The sequence below is a fragment of the Oppia nitens genome, unplaced genomic scaffold (assembly GCF_028296485.1).
Source record: "Oppia nitens isolate AA-2021 unplaced genomic scaffold, nextdenovo-longstitch-racon4-pilon3 scaffold26_pilon_pilon_pilon, whole genome shotgun sequence".
NCBI lineage: Eukaryota > Metazoa > Arthropoda > Arachnida > Sarcoptiformes > Oppiidae > Oppia > Oppia nitens.
Genome location: NW_026533206.1, coordinates 949,477 through 963,963, shown reverse-complemented (window position 1 = coordinate 963,963; position 14,487 = coordinate 949,477). Strand labels below are relative to the sequence as shown.

The 14,487-nt window shown below is 21.6% G+C and overlaps 2 protein-coding genes across 2 annotated transcripts; one reads left to right on the top strand and one right to left on the bottom strand.

Moving 5' to 3' along the window:
* Window positions 1–6,912: 6,912 nt before the first annotated feature.
* On the bottom strand, window positions 6,913–7,833 carry LOC128954338 (uncharacterized). The gene has a single exon (XM_054299914.1). The coding sequence runs from the start codon at window positions 7,831–7,833 to the stop codon at window positions 6,913–6,915; it is 921 nt and encodes a 306-aa protein (XP_054155889.1).
* Window positions 7,834–9,399: 1,566 nt separating this feature from the next.
* LOC128954245 (epoxide hydrolase 1-like) lies at window positions 9,400–11,595 on the top strand. The gene is made up of 3 exons (XM_054299821.1): window positions 9,400–9,770; window positions 10,663–11,368; window positions 11,444–11,595. The coding sequence occupies exons 1-3, from the start codon at window positions 9,582–9,584 to the stop codon at window positions 11,593–11,595; spliced, it is 1,047 nt and encodes a 348-aa protein (XP_054155796.1). The 5' UTR covers window positions 9,400–9,581.
* The last annotated feature ends 2,892 nt before the right edge of the window (window positions 11,596–14,487 follow it).

Sequence of the window (14,487 nt, the reverse complement as noted above, 5' to 3'; positions counted from 1 at the left end):
ACAATATTAATTATGATAAATAATCGACAATCAATATAGTCTAAAATTATTGTTATTATTATTTTGTAAACATTTAGCAAGCTAATTTTAGATAAAAAATTTTTAGTAAACAATTATTATAATTATTTTATTTATTATAAATTAACATTAAGTTAATAGAAATTTGATAAACAATATATTGATCTAAAAAAAATTATTTATTATTAAAATAAAAAATATATATACATTGGTTCAAAAAATAAATAGTACTTAAATTGATTTTATTTTCTAATTAATTATTATTAAAATAAAAAACCAATAAAATTGTAATTAACATAATTATTTTTGCTATAATTTTTTTTGATGTTAATGATAATTAACAAAAACTAATTATTATTAATATATTTATATAAAATTAACAAAACAGAAAAACAAAACAATTATATCAAAAAATAATAATTATTATTTCAAAATAAATATTATTATAAACTTATTTTCATTGAAACAACTTTTTGTTATTTGAATTTATTGTTTTAATTAAAAATTATTTAAAAGTTATTAAGGTTTATAAAATAAGTAATATAGTTTTATTATTGTTATATATATTATACGAAATATTAAAAACTTTTTTTTTAAAAAAGGTATTTATATTTTTTATTACTTAATATTTTAGAAAATTATTAAATTTGATATTATTTATTTTGTAATTTATATATATATATATAGTATATTCTAATTTATTTATTTTAAAAAATAGAAAAATTAAATTACACCCAAAATGACTGATACAGTAATTAAATTTATTAGCGATAATAACAAATATATTTGTCATATATTTTGTCTGATTGGATGCGCCTATCAAATGATACAATTGGCTGATCTGTATTTATCGTATCCGACACTAACGGACGTTAGCTTTGATGGCAAACCAAGTCTATCGATGCCAACAATAATTGTTTGTTTTGATAAATTATTATTTTTTAATAAAACAAATTTAACTAATAATAATAATAGTAATGATAATGATAATTTTGATGAATTAATACCGCTAACTAATTTTGTTAGTATATTTTACCAAGATATATATAATAATGAAATTTATTTACATGATGTCGAACAATCCATTAATTATGATAATTTTTGTTTAACAATATCGCATCGATGGATAATTAATAATTATTCAATTAATAATAATTTAAATAAATTAAAAATGTTATCAATTAAAATAAAAAAATCACAGAGAACAAATTTATTGAAAATTTTATTAACTAATTCTAGGCATAAAATTTATATGTTAAATGAAAAAGATAGTTTACCAATATCATTTAGTAAATTAAATGTTGATTATTTTCTAGAATATAGTAAAACAATATTTGAACAACCTGAAATACAATATAATAAAGATCAATGTATAAAACGACAGACAACTGTTGAATGTTTTGCTAATTGTATTATTAATTATAACTTAAAATGTCATTCATACAATATGTATATGATATGTCCTATACAATATTATTTACGATATCAATATCATAAATATAATAATTTTGATGAATTTTCTAATAGTATTAATTGTCTAACTAATGAAAATCAAATTGATTCCATATGTTATGATTATTGTATTCAACATTATCCAGATTGTATGGAAACAATATACAATATGCAATTATTTTCATTTAATAATAACAAATCAATATATTATAATAATATTAATATTAATTTATGGTCGAAAACACAGTTAAAATTCAAAATATCTTATAAAATATCATTTATAGAATTTTTATGTTTTATAGCCAGTGTTTCTAGTTTTTGGTTCGGATCATCAATGTTGATGTTAACAATTTTTATTAGAAAAACTAGTAAAAAATGTTATAAAATTTATGAAACACGATATAAAAATCAAACAATTAATTATAAACAATTAATATTATCTAGTTGTTGTTGTTGTTGTAAATATTGTAAAATTAATAAAATAAAACCCAAAGTTAATATTGGTGATAATAATATTGTTATTATTGATAGAACATAATTTTATAATTAAAAAATTATTTAATAAATTTTTAAATATTAAATAATTTTTTTTAATAAAATTATTTTCTATCACTAATATATATATATATATATATTATGTAATATTAATTACCAGAATTTTATTAAAAATTTCTAGAATTTAATTAATTTAAATTTATATATTATTTAGCTTTTATTCTATTATTATTGAATAAATTATAATTTTTAATTATTATTATTAATTGTATTTACAGTAATATGAAATTGTTATATCAATTGTTATATAATTAAAATTTATTTCTAAAAAAAATAAAAAAATTTATTTTAATATTTTTGTTTAGTATTACTAATTGTTTTTAAGTATTCATTGTACGGACAGTTATGGCAGTTATGACAGTGACTATACATACAGTACTGGTTTAAACCAATTGGTTTAGACATACAAGCAATACGATTGACAATAATCTAGCGATGATATCGTACTATTGATAATTGAATAATCATATTATAATATATATATATATATATATATATATATATATATATATATATATATATATATATATATATATATATATATATATATAGGGATTACACCGATCACTGAATGGCAGCTATTATACGGTTTTTTAATTTTTTAATTATTATATATAAATGTTTTTTTAAAAGACATTTTTTATTGTCATTTATTTATTTAGAATATAATAGGAATAAAATTAATTAATTTTTTTTCTACATTTTTTTTATTTAAATATAAAATAAAATTTTTAATTTATAATTATTTACTAACTAATTATTATTATTATTATTATTATTAGTTCCGATTTTACTATAACTGTTCGGACAGTTCAGGATACGGGAGATGATAGACATACATACGGTATCGACAAATGGTTTCAATATAAAGATTATCCAAAAGATAAGAATATCAATGATATCGGACTATTGAAACTGAATAGTCATATAGGGATTCAAAGATAACTGGATGGCAGATATTATACGGTTAACAGTATTTGTTTGCCCGACAGTCATATTGTTAACAACGATAAAAAGTTGGCACTGTTTGCTGGTTTTGGTTATATTGATGGGTCAGTCAGTAATCCGGGACCATTGAGAACGGTTTGGATTAAAAATTAATTCAAAACATTGAAAACAATAATTAGGACTATTATATTCAGGCTTTCGACAGTACCGACACTTTACACCGGCAGTAGTAGTAGTAGTAGTAGTAGTAGTAGTAGTAGTAGTAGTAGTAGTAGTAGTAGTAGTAGTAGTAGTAGTAGTAGTGGTGGAGGCGTTGATAGTGATAGTGGATTTTATGCAAATCGTTAGCATATATTGTTATTACCAGGGTTTTTTAAAAAAAGGCAAGCATATACAATAGATGCCTATTTTTATCGAAATTGGCTGCCTCTGCTATGGCCTGGATATCTATTTTCAGGTGGTGACCAGGGTTTTTTTATAATTAAAATAAATGCCTGCCCTGGCAATGGCCAAATAAATACCATAAATGCCTGGCATCTATCAAATTGCTAAAAAAAGTAACTGTGTTTATTAAATTTAGAATTAATATAATTATTTCCAATGATATTACCAATTAAATAAAGATATACAAAACAAAAATATCGATTAAACAATGTTTTTATAAATAAATAATACAAAATTAAATTTATAGGTATCAGTACCTGAAAATAGATGCCCAGGCCATGGCAGTGGCGGGTCAGGGATTTGTCAAAATAGACATCTATTGTTTATACCTGCTATTTTTAAAACCCTGGTGGTGACATCAATTATTTTAAGATGTTTGTATTTTTGTTTTGTATACCTTTAATTTAATATTAAATACTTAATTATAGTATATTTTTTTTATCGATACAGATGCTTTTTTTTAACAATTTTTCAATTGGCAGGCAAATAAAATAGATGCATAAAAATGCCATACATTTATGGCATCCATTTTGGGCATCGCCAGGGCAGGCATTTATTTTCTAATAAAAAAAACCCTGGTTATGACAGGCAAACAGTTGGTTATAAGTTATATGAAAACAGTTTCGGTAGAGATAAGGAAAGTTGGTTTTAGGACTACCCGACCATAAAAAATATCGATTTCATAGTCGATCTCATTATAAACTGTACGTCAAAAAACACATTAAAATATACTGAATGAATGAATATTATAATTATTGTTTAATTTATAAAAAAAATAATTATTATTTTATAGAGATTTTATTATATTTTAATTATTATTTTTTAAAACTAATAATAATAATTTTTATTATTTTATTAACTAATTCATTTAATTATTATAATAATTTTAAGATTAAAATAAAATTGCTAATTGAATATATTTATAATTAACTGATTGATTAATAGTTTATAATAATAATAATAATAATAATAATAATAATAATAATAATAATAATAATAATAATAATAATAATAATAATAATAATAATAATAATAATAATAATAATAATAATAATAAAATTCTCATATATTATACATAAATTATTGCTTAAAAAGATTAATTTATTAAAATAATAATAATAACAATAAAATCATTATACAGTACTTAACTATATCAACAATAAAAACTAATAATTAATAGTTTTAAAATTCAAATAGTTTATAAACAATAATTTTATCATAAAATTAAATAAAAATTAAATATTTTGTTTTAATCATATAAAATAATTAAATTGATTAATAATTTACTAATAATTATTATTATTCTTTTCATGTATTCATATATAGATTATAGTTAATCAAATTAATTAATTAAAATAATCAAATGATAAAAGTATTATATATATATAAATAATACTTTTAAATGTTATTTATCTACATTTGAAACAGTTTCTGATTTCATCTAATAGACCATGATGATTTTTCAATGTGGATGTTAAATTTTCAGCTAGCTGATTTAGGTCCGAATGGATATAGGGTGATTTATATAGATGCCAACATTTCAGTGGATTAAAAGCGCTAAAATTTTTATTCAACATACGTATGGCATACCTGAGCTCGGAAATATACTGATCAAATTGTTTGCCAACAGTGCCCTCTAGTTTTAGATTAGCCACACATTTGTTGGAATAATATGTTTTCAACATACATGCATCATCTAATATATTGAATTAAGCACTTTTAGATTAGATTAGATTAGATTAGATTAGATTAGATTAGATTAGATTAGATTAGATTAGATTAGATTAGATTAGATTAGATTAGATTAGATTAGATTAGATTAGATTAGATTAGATTAGATTAGATTAGATTAGATTAGATTAGATTAGATTAGATTAGATTAGATTAGATTAGATTAGATTAGATTATAGATAGATAATAAAAAGTTTTTAAATAAATAATTTTAATAAATAGAATTAATAATAATAATATAATTAATTTTATTTATTTAAAAAAAATTAAAATATAATAATATTACGGCAAACAAGGCTTTTCAATTCATCAACAGTTAATGATTGGCCCAAATCTGACATTAAACCAATTGTCAATATAGTACCAAGTACAATTAACAATTTCATTTTTTTTAATAAAAATAAAATAAAATAATTTATTATAGATAAACAAAAACTTTAATAATTAAAAAATTATTTTTTTAAAACTATATTATGTTTATAAAAATAAATTCACACTATTTATACTTTTTTTTAGCATGCTCATGCTTTTCTTATAAATATTATTTCAAATAAATAAATCATTGATAGGCTTACCATTTACTAAAAAGTTTACATTTTATTTAAAATATAGTATTTACAATTAATAATTATAATTTTAAAATTAGACAATTTTATTTTATTTAAGATTATTGTAAAATATATGAAAATTTAAAAATTAGTATTATATGTCAATCAATTAAAATGCTTATATTTTCACTAATTGTTTTTACAAAAATATTAATCGTTATTATTGGGCGATCATTGTTTAAAGTTTATTAACATTTGATATTATTATGCATTTTTTTTAATTATATTAAATTAATATTTATTGTTTATATAATGGAAATTTATATAACTATTTAATAAGTTAATAAACTTTAAACAATGTCTAAAATATCTAAAATAATATTATATATATATATATATATACAGTGTATATACAGTATAATCTACTGTCTATTTATGCTGAATAATGCATTATAATTTAAAATAACTTTATAGATACAATAAATTATTTTATTAAAAAAAATAATTTATTAATCTTAAAATAATTTTGCTTAAGTTCAATGTTTTTATTAAAATAAATCAAATATAATACTTAAATATATTAATTTTTTATTTTTTTTAAAAGTATTATATACAGAGAGTCTTAAAAATTAATTATATTTAGCTATAATTTATATATAATAGTTAATACATTATTATTATTATTATTATTATTATTTAACTTTTATAATAGTAAATTAAACAAATAATATTTTGTTTGTTTTAAATTTTATTTAATATATAAATATTTTTATTTAGATTTTTTTTCAATTACGATAATAATATTTTACTGTAAATTCGAAAATTTATTAAATTTTAAGATCAATTAATAATAATAATTATAATAAAACAATTAGTACAGTAATAACTATTTTTTATTTATTAAAATTAAATTAAAAATAATATTGAATTAATTATATATATAATAAAAATTTTTTTTATTGATATACGATATTATAAATATTATAATAAGTTAATGAATTGATTGATATAATTTAGTTAACAATTATTATTATTATTTATTAGTTTAATGAATCAATAATAATAATTAAACAAAATTAATTAAATCATAAAATCAATATATAATAAAAATGATTTTTTTAATAAAAAAAACGTTTATATCATATAATAATAATAATAATAATTATTATTATTATTATTATTTAAATCATACAATAATTATAATATTCATAATATATTAATATGTTTTTAGCGTACAGTTTATAATGAGATCGCCTCTGATATCGCGATTTTTATGGTCGGGTAGTCCTAAACCAACTTTCCTTATCTCTACGGAACTGTTTTCATAGAACTTAATCAACTGTTCGCGTGTCATAACTATATGGGCTAACGGTTTACCAGAAAAACCACTATCACTACCACCACTACCACTACCGGTGCTACTAAGTGTCGGTATCCGAAAGCCATGTTCGCTCATAGCATCCCTGAGCGTCAATTGACAACTGTATAGCAAATCGTTACCCGATCGCCGAAACTGTTTGTCCGGTTGTTCACAGATAACAAATACAACATCCAGTGGCCGCTGGCCATAACCCGGTTGGTCTCCGTGTTCGGCAAATGTTATACGAGTACCCGATTTCCAGCCGGGTTTGACATCGATGGTCACATAATCGGCCGATATTATCGACGACTGACTGTTCGCAGACGGCCATAGATTTCGGCTGATTTTGTAGCGTTTAGTACAGCCGGTCATTAGGTCGGCCAACGATACATACAATGTATGGACAGTTGGTTTGCGGGCGGCGGCTTCGGCGGTAGGACTAGATTTCTGTTTGTTTTGGTGATGATTACGGCCACCACTTGAACGTCGGGAACTTCGGGTGTCTTGTCGTCGGTGTTTAGCTTTCGGCGGCGTTGTTGTCGTTGTCGGCGGCGATAGTGACCTATCATATGATTTACGTTTGTTTGGATCGCTTAATACCCGATAGGCTTCCAGAATATCCCGAAACTGTTGGCCACCATTGGCTGTATCACCGACGGCACCGGTAGTTGCTTTGTCCGGATGATAGCGTAGGGCTAACCGACGGAAAGCTTTACGGACGTCCAGTTGACTGGCCTTACGATTGATGTCTAGTTTTTCGTAATAATTTGTTAACATTTTTATTATTATTATTATTATTATTATTATTATTATTATTATTATTATTATTATTATTATATGATATTAAATCACAAAACAAACAAATTATTAATTAATAATAATATTAATATTGAAATCAAAAAAAAATTAATAAATTTAATTAAATTAAATTTTTTTTTGTATATTTAAAACTAGTAAATACCCACAAAAAAAATCTCACGTGCGTTTTAATTACGTGTGTCCATAACGTGTTATTAATTATATTATTATTTTACAAATTACAACAAATATATATATATAATTTATATTTTAATAACTGTTAAAAATTATTAATTAAATGTATTATTATTATTATTATTGAAAATTTAATTCAAGAATATTCTCTAATAACTATTTATATTACAATACAATATATTGTAGTAAAAAAAAATATTATACTATAAAAAATACTGAAAAACATATATTAAAACAATTAATAATAATTATTATTAAGTTTTATTTTAATATAAATTTTTTAATACTTGACACTTGTTTGTAAAATATTTAAATTGTAAATATAATGTGTGTTTTAAACAATCATATAATACTGTATATTATTATTAGTGATGAAACTTCAAACAAAATAAATCGTTTTATTTTTAATCTATAATTGCTATGAAAACGGTTTGTTTACGTAATATCTAAAGTATTTCATATATATTATGCAATATATTATATATACAGTATATATATATATATATATATTATACGGTATTTATACACATGTATTATATATCATCAAAATATAGTTTAAATTTTTTATTATTATTATAATTGTATTAATTATATATATACAGTACAAAGTTTAAAATATAAATATATATATATATATATAACTGCACCTGTATATTGTAATTTAATTTTTAAAAAATAATAAATAGTAATTAATTAATTAAAAGATATATAACATATATTACATGTATAGACATTAATAAATGATGTCTACATTTTGTTTTAAAAAAATTTTTGTTTAAAAATATATTATAATTAATTGTTTTTCAAAAGTTTTTAAAAACACTAAATTAATTTTAGTAATATTTATGATTATAATTAATTATATAATTTTATATATACGATATATAGTTAGAAAATAGTTTATTTATAAAAGTTTTATAATACATTTTAAACATACATATTATTTAAGATATATATATATATATATTAATAATCTATAGTAAAACATAGACTAGTTAATAAAAAAAATTTATCAATTATTTTATATAATTTAAATTTTTTTTAGTACAATCTCAATGTTAAAATAATTGCTATTACTGTACTACTAGTGCACATGAGTACATCCCTGTCCTTTTTAATATACCGGTATATACTACTGTATATAATATATATATATATATATATACAGTATAATACATTATAACTATTTTCAACATGGTTGTTTGGCCTTCAATAACAAATATATATATATATATATATATATACTGTATATATATATATATATAACTATTATATAGATAATACAGTACACAAAATAATGGCCATAAATAGCTATAATAATAATAATAACAAAAATATTAGTCAAAATACATAATTATTTTTTTTAGTACACAATCAAACATATAATAATGTATATAAACATAAAATAATTTTAGATTAATTAAGAAAATTTAGACTTTTAAAAAATTAACAAATTTTATGTTTTCTATGATAATTAATTATATAATATTTTATATTTAATATATATATGTAATTAATTTTATTTATTGATAATGAAAAAATTTGTGTCCCAACTAATAGTGGCCACTATTGCCTCAGTCTATGGCCTACTAGTGTCGTGTTATCTATTGATTTCAATGGTTAAAAATGGTTCAAAATATTTCTATATCAAGCGCCGGGATGTACCACCCGATTGTCTACAGGATCCCGATCTGGGAACACATCATTACGTCCAACTCAAGGTATATATATATATATATATATATACACTAATAATATTAGTGTATATGATATAATAGTGTATAAAAATATATATATACACAATATATTTATAAATTATAAAATAATTAAATAAAAAAAATATATCATATAATCTCCTGAATTAAATAATACCTAAAAAAAATATAAAGTAATAATAATTAAACTTTTTTTATATATGCAATAAACTAATAATGAAAATTAATATCACGTTATAAACAACAACAACAACAAAAAATAAACACATAATTTATTTTACTAATCAATTAATTTAAAAAAAATACTTAAAATTATTACTAAAAATTATTACTAAAAATTATACTTAAAAATTATACTAAAAATTATAGTTCAAAATTATAATAAAAATTATTACTAAAAATTATTACTAAATATTATACTAAAAATTATACTTAAAAATTATACTAAAAATTATACTAAAAATTATACTAAAAATTATATTAAAAATTATAGTTAAAAAGTATAATAAAAATTATACTTCAAAATTATACTTCAAAATTATACTAAAAATTATACTAAAAATTATTACTAAATATTATACTAAATATTATACCAAAAATTATAGTTAAAAATTATACTAAAATTATACTATTCAATAAAATATTATACTTAAATATTATACTTAAAAATTATTACTAAAAATTATTACTAAATATTATACCAAAAATTATAGTTAAAAATTATACTAAAAATTATACTAAAAATTATACTAAAAATTATATTAAAAATTATAGTTAAAAAGTATAATAAAAATTATACTTCAAAATTATACTTCAAAATTATACTTAAAAATTATACTTAAAAATTATACTAAAATTTTTTTTTAATTTAATTAATTAATTAATTTTATTTTGACAGCAAATACGTATGCATTATGTATCAAAAGGGGATCCATTGACTGCAAAACAGACCCTACTGTTCATACATGGCTTTCCCGAGTTTTGGTATTCATGGCGCCATCAGATCCGTGAGTTTGGTGGCGGCGGCGGCGGCAATAATGGCGATGACTATCATGTCATAGCAGTGGACAACCGGGGTTACGGTCAAACAGATCAGCCCCGGGGTATCCATAACTATACAATCGATAAGATTGTCGACGATTTCAGGGATCTATTAACGGAACTCCGGTTACGTAATGTAGTATTGGTTGCCCACGACTGGGGCGGTGCTATTGGCTGGGGGTTTGCCCTAAAATATCCGGAACTGGTATCCAAATTGATTATTATTAATAGTCCGCATCCGATGATGTATCGCGAAGCCAGGGCACAGGGATGGCAACAATTTTTCCTATCGTGGTATATGTTTTTCTTTAGTCTACCTAAACTACCGGAGCTGGCATTACAGTCAAACGACTACTATATATTTGACTACTCGTTTCGTAAGGCTAATGGACAGCCGGTTCTAGGCCCGGGTGATAATTTAGATGCCTATAAATATACATTTCATAGGTCAGGGTTTACCGGACCATTGAACTGGTATCGGGCTATGATATGGGGCTATAATACGGCTGTACAGCCTAGCAATGGCTACAGGGTTTCGACTATACCTACGCTTATCATTTGGGGTCAGTTAGCTATAAAACTATTGTTTAGTAGTATTTAATTAAATTAAATTTGTTTGTTTGATTTGGTTTTATTAGGTACTAAAGATAGCTATCTGTCCCCACAGTTAGCCGCTGCGCACAAATATGTCGACAATCTAACCGTCCGCTACATTGACGGCTGTTCTCATTGGACACAAATGGAAGAGCCATTAGTGGTTAACAAATATATTAGAGATTTTATTCAGTAATTTGATTGATTGATTGAAAAAATAATAAAATAATTTTATATTTTATATAATAATTATTATTAATTAAAAATTTATTACAAAAAAAAGTTATTTTTTTTTATTTTGTTATCAAAAAAGTTAATACAAATTGATTGACAAAATTTCAATTACAAACAAAATTATGAAATTATGACATTATTTTAAAGTATTATATATAATGATATATGTGTGTTGCACATGTATGCCAGCAGCACATGTATGTTTGCATAGATAATGGGTAACTATTAAGATTAGACACAATAAGATCATTGTGCGGCCCATTGGGACACAAATGGAAGAGCCATTTATGGTTAACAAATATTTAACAGAGATTTTATTGAGTAATTGATTGAAAAATTATAATTATTATTTTTTAATAAAAAAAAAATTATTATAAAAATTACTAATAAAAATTTATTATTTTGTAAACTTAGATAATAATTGTTATTATTTCTAAATTAAAAAATATTTATTTATTTTTATTTCAATGTAAATCAGTATTTTAAAAATTATAAAATAATATATTTTTTTTTAATTAATTAATAATATAAAATTATAATAATAGATAACCAGAAAATATATGAGAGACTGGCATTTATAGGCATTTACCTACAATTGGCATCTATTGTCTATTGCCTTGTTTTAAAAACCCTGGTTATGGTATACATTATAACAAAAAAAGTTTATATATATTTTTATGTAAATATTTTAATAAATTTCAAAATTAAATAATGAAAAAAATACAATACAATATCTACTATATCTTTAAATTATCTGAAATTTTTTTTTAATTTTACAATAAATATCAGTCAATATGTAATTTTGTTATAATGTAATAAATTTTTAATTTATTAGCTATTTTTTTTGAAAAAACAAAATTTAATTTTAATATAAATATACTTGAAACTATTATATTTCCACACACACACACACACACACACACACACACACACACACACACACACACACACACACACACACACACACACACACACACACACACACACACACACACACACACACACACACACACACACACACACACACACACACACACACACACACACACACACACACACACACACACACACACACACACACACACACACACACACACACACACACACACACACACATACATACACACACACCATACATACATACACACACACATACATACATACACACACAAACACATACACACACACACACATACACACACACACACACACACACACACACAMACACACACACATACACACACATACACACACATACACACACATACACACACACATACACACACATACACACACACATACTCACACATACTCACACAAACACACACACACACACACACACACACACACACTATACGCCCCCTAACCTCCCCCCCAAAAAAATTATTTTCAAGGTTAATAATTTAACAAAATTTTTAAAATTTATATATGTTTTAGTAGATTAAAATAAAATTACATAAAAACATTAAATAGTATTTTATTTTTTTATATATACAGTATTGTAGTAGATAACATAAAAGTGTCAATAAATTATTTTTTTTTAAATATAAATATGATAATAAATAATATAATATTATAAATCATAATAATATATAATCTTATGGTATATACAGTAGTACTGTATGATAATTATAGCCTTGAAATTGATTATAAAAAATATATATATATTTAAGTTTTAAAACTCATATAAATTTTAATTTTTTTTAGACAAAGACACACATAAAAAAAGAAGATATCATTCATTATATAATATATTACTTTATTATTATTATTATTATTATTATTATTATTATTATTATTATTATTATTATTATTATTATTATTATTATTATTATTATTATTATTATTATTATTATTATTATTATTATTATTATTATTATTATTATTATTATTATTATTATTATTATTATTAATAATTATATCTTTGCTAAATGTGTTTAACATTAGTAAAAAAAAATTTATTTTTTAATTTATTTAATGATGAGATGTCTATCTATTAAATACTGTAGTTATACAATGCACTCATAGTATTATATATATATACTGTATGTCCTTAATTAACATTAGCGTTGAGAGACAACAATTTTATTTTATAAAATTGAAGGAAATTTCCCCGGTCGCACTCATAAGATCTAAACTCATTTGACCCAAACTTATTTTACCCAAATCATTTGACCCAAACTCATTTGACCCAAATCACTTGACCCAAACTCATTTGACCCAAATCACTTGATCCAAACTTATTTGACCCAAATCACTTGACCCAAATCATTTGACACAAATCATTTGACCCAACTCATTTGACCCAAATCACTTGATCTAAATCATTTAACCCAAACTTATTTGACCCAAATATTTATTATTTTATTTTTTCAAACTATAATTATATATAAGTAATATAAAACTTAATAATTTTATTTAATTAATTATATAAATAATATAATAATCTATTTAATCTATAAAATAATTTAGAACTTAATAATATTAAGTTATTACATATTTATTTAAAAAAAAACCAGAATATTTCCAATTATTAAGTTTGTATTATTTATATATAATTATATAGTTTGAAAAATAAAATAATAAATATTTGGGTTAAATAAGTTTGGGTCAAATGATTTGGGTAAAGTGATTTGGGTCAAATGAGTTGGGTCAAGTGATTTGGGTCAAGTGATTTGGGTCAAATAAGTTTGGGTCAAGTGATTTGGGTCAAATGAGTTTGGGTCAAATGAGTTGGGTCAAATAAGTTTAGATCAAATGAGTTGGGTCAAATAAGTTTGGGTCAAATGAGTTTAGATCTTATGAACTAGACCCAAATTTCCCAATATATACATATATTAATTTAGTTTAGTAT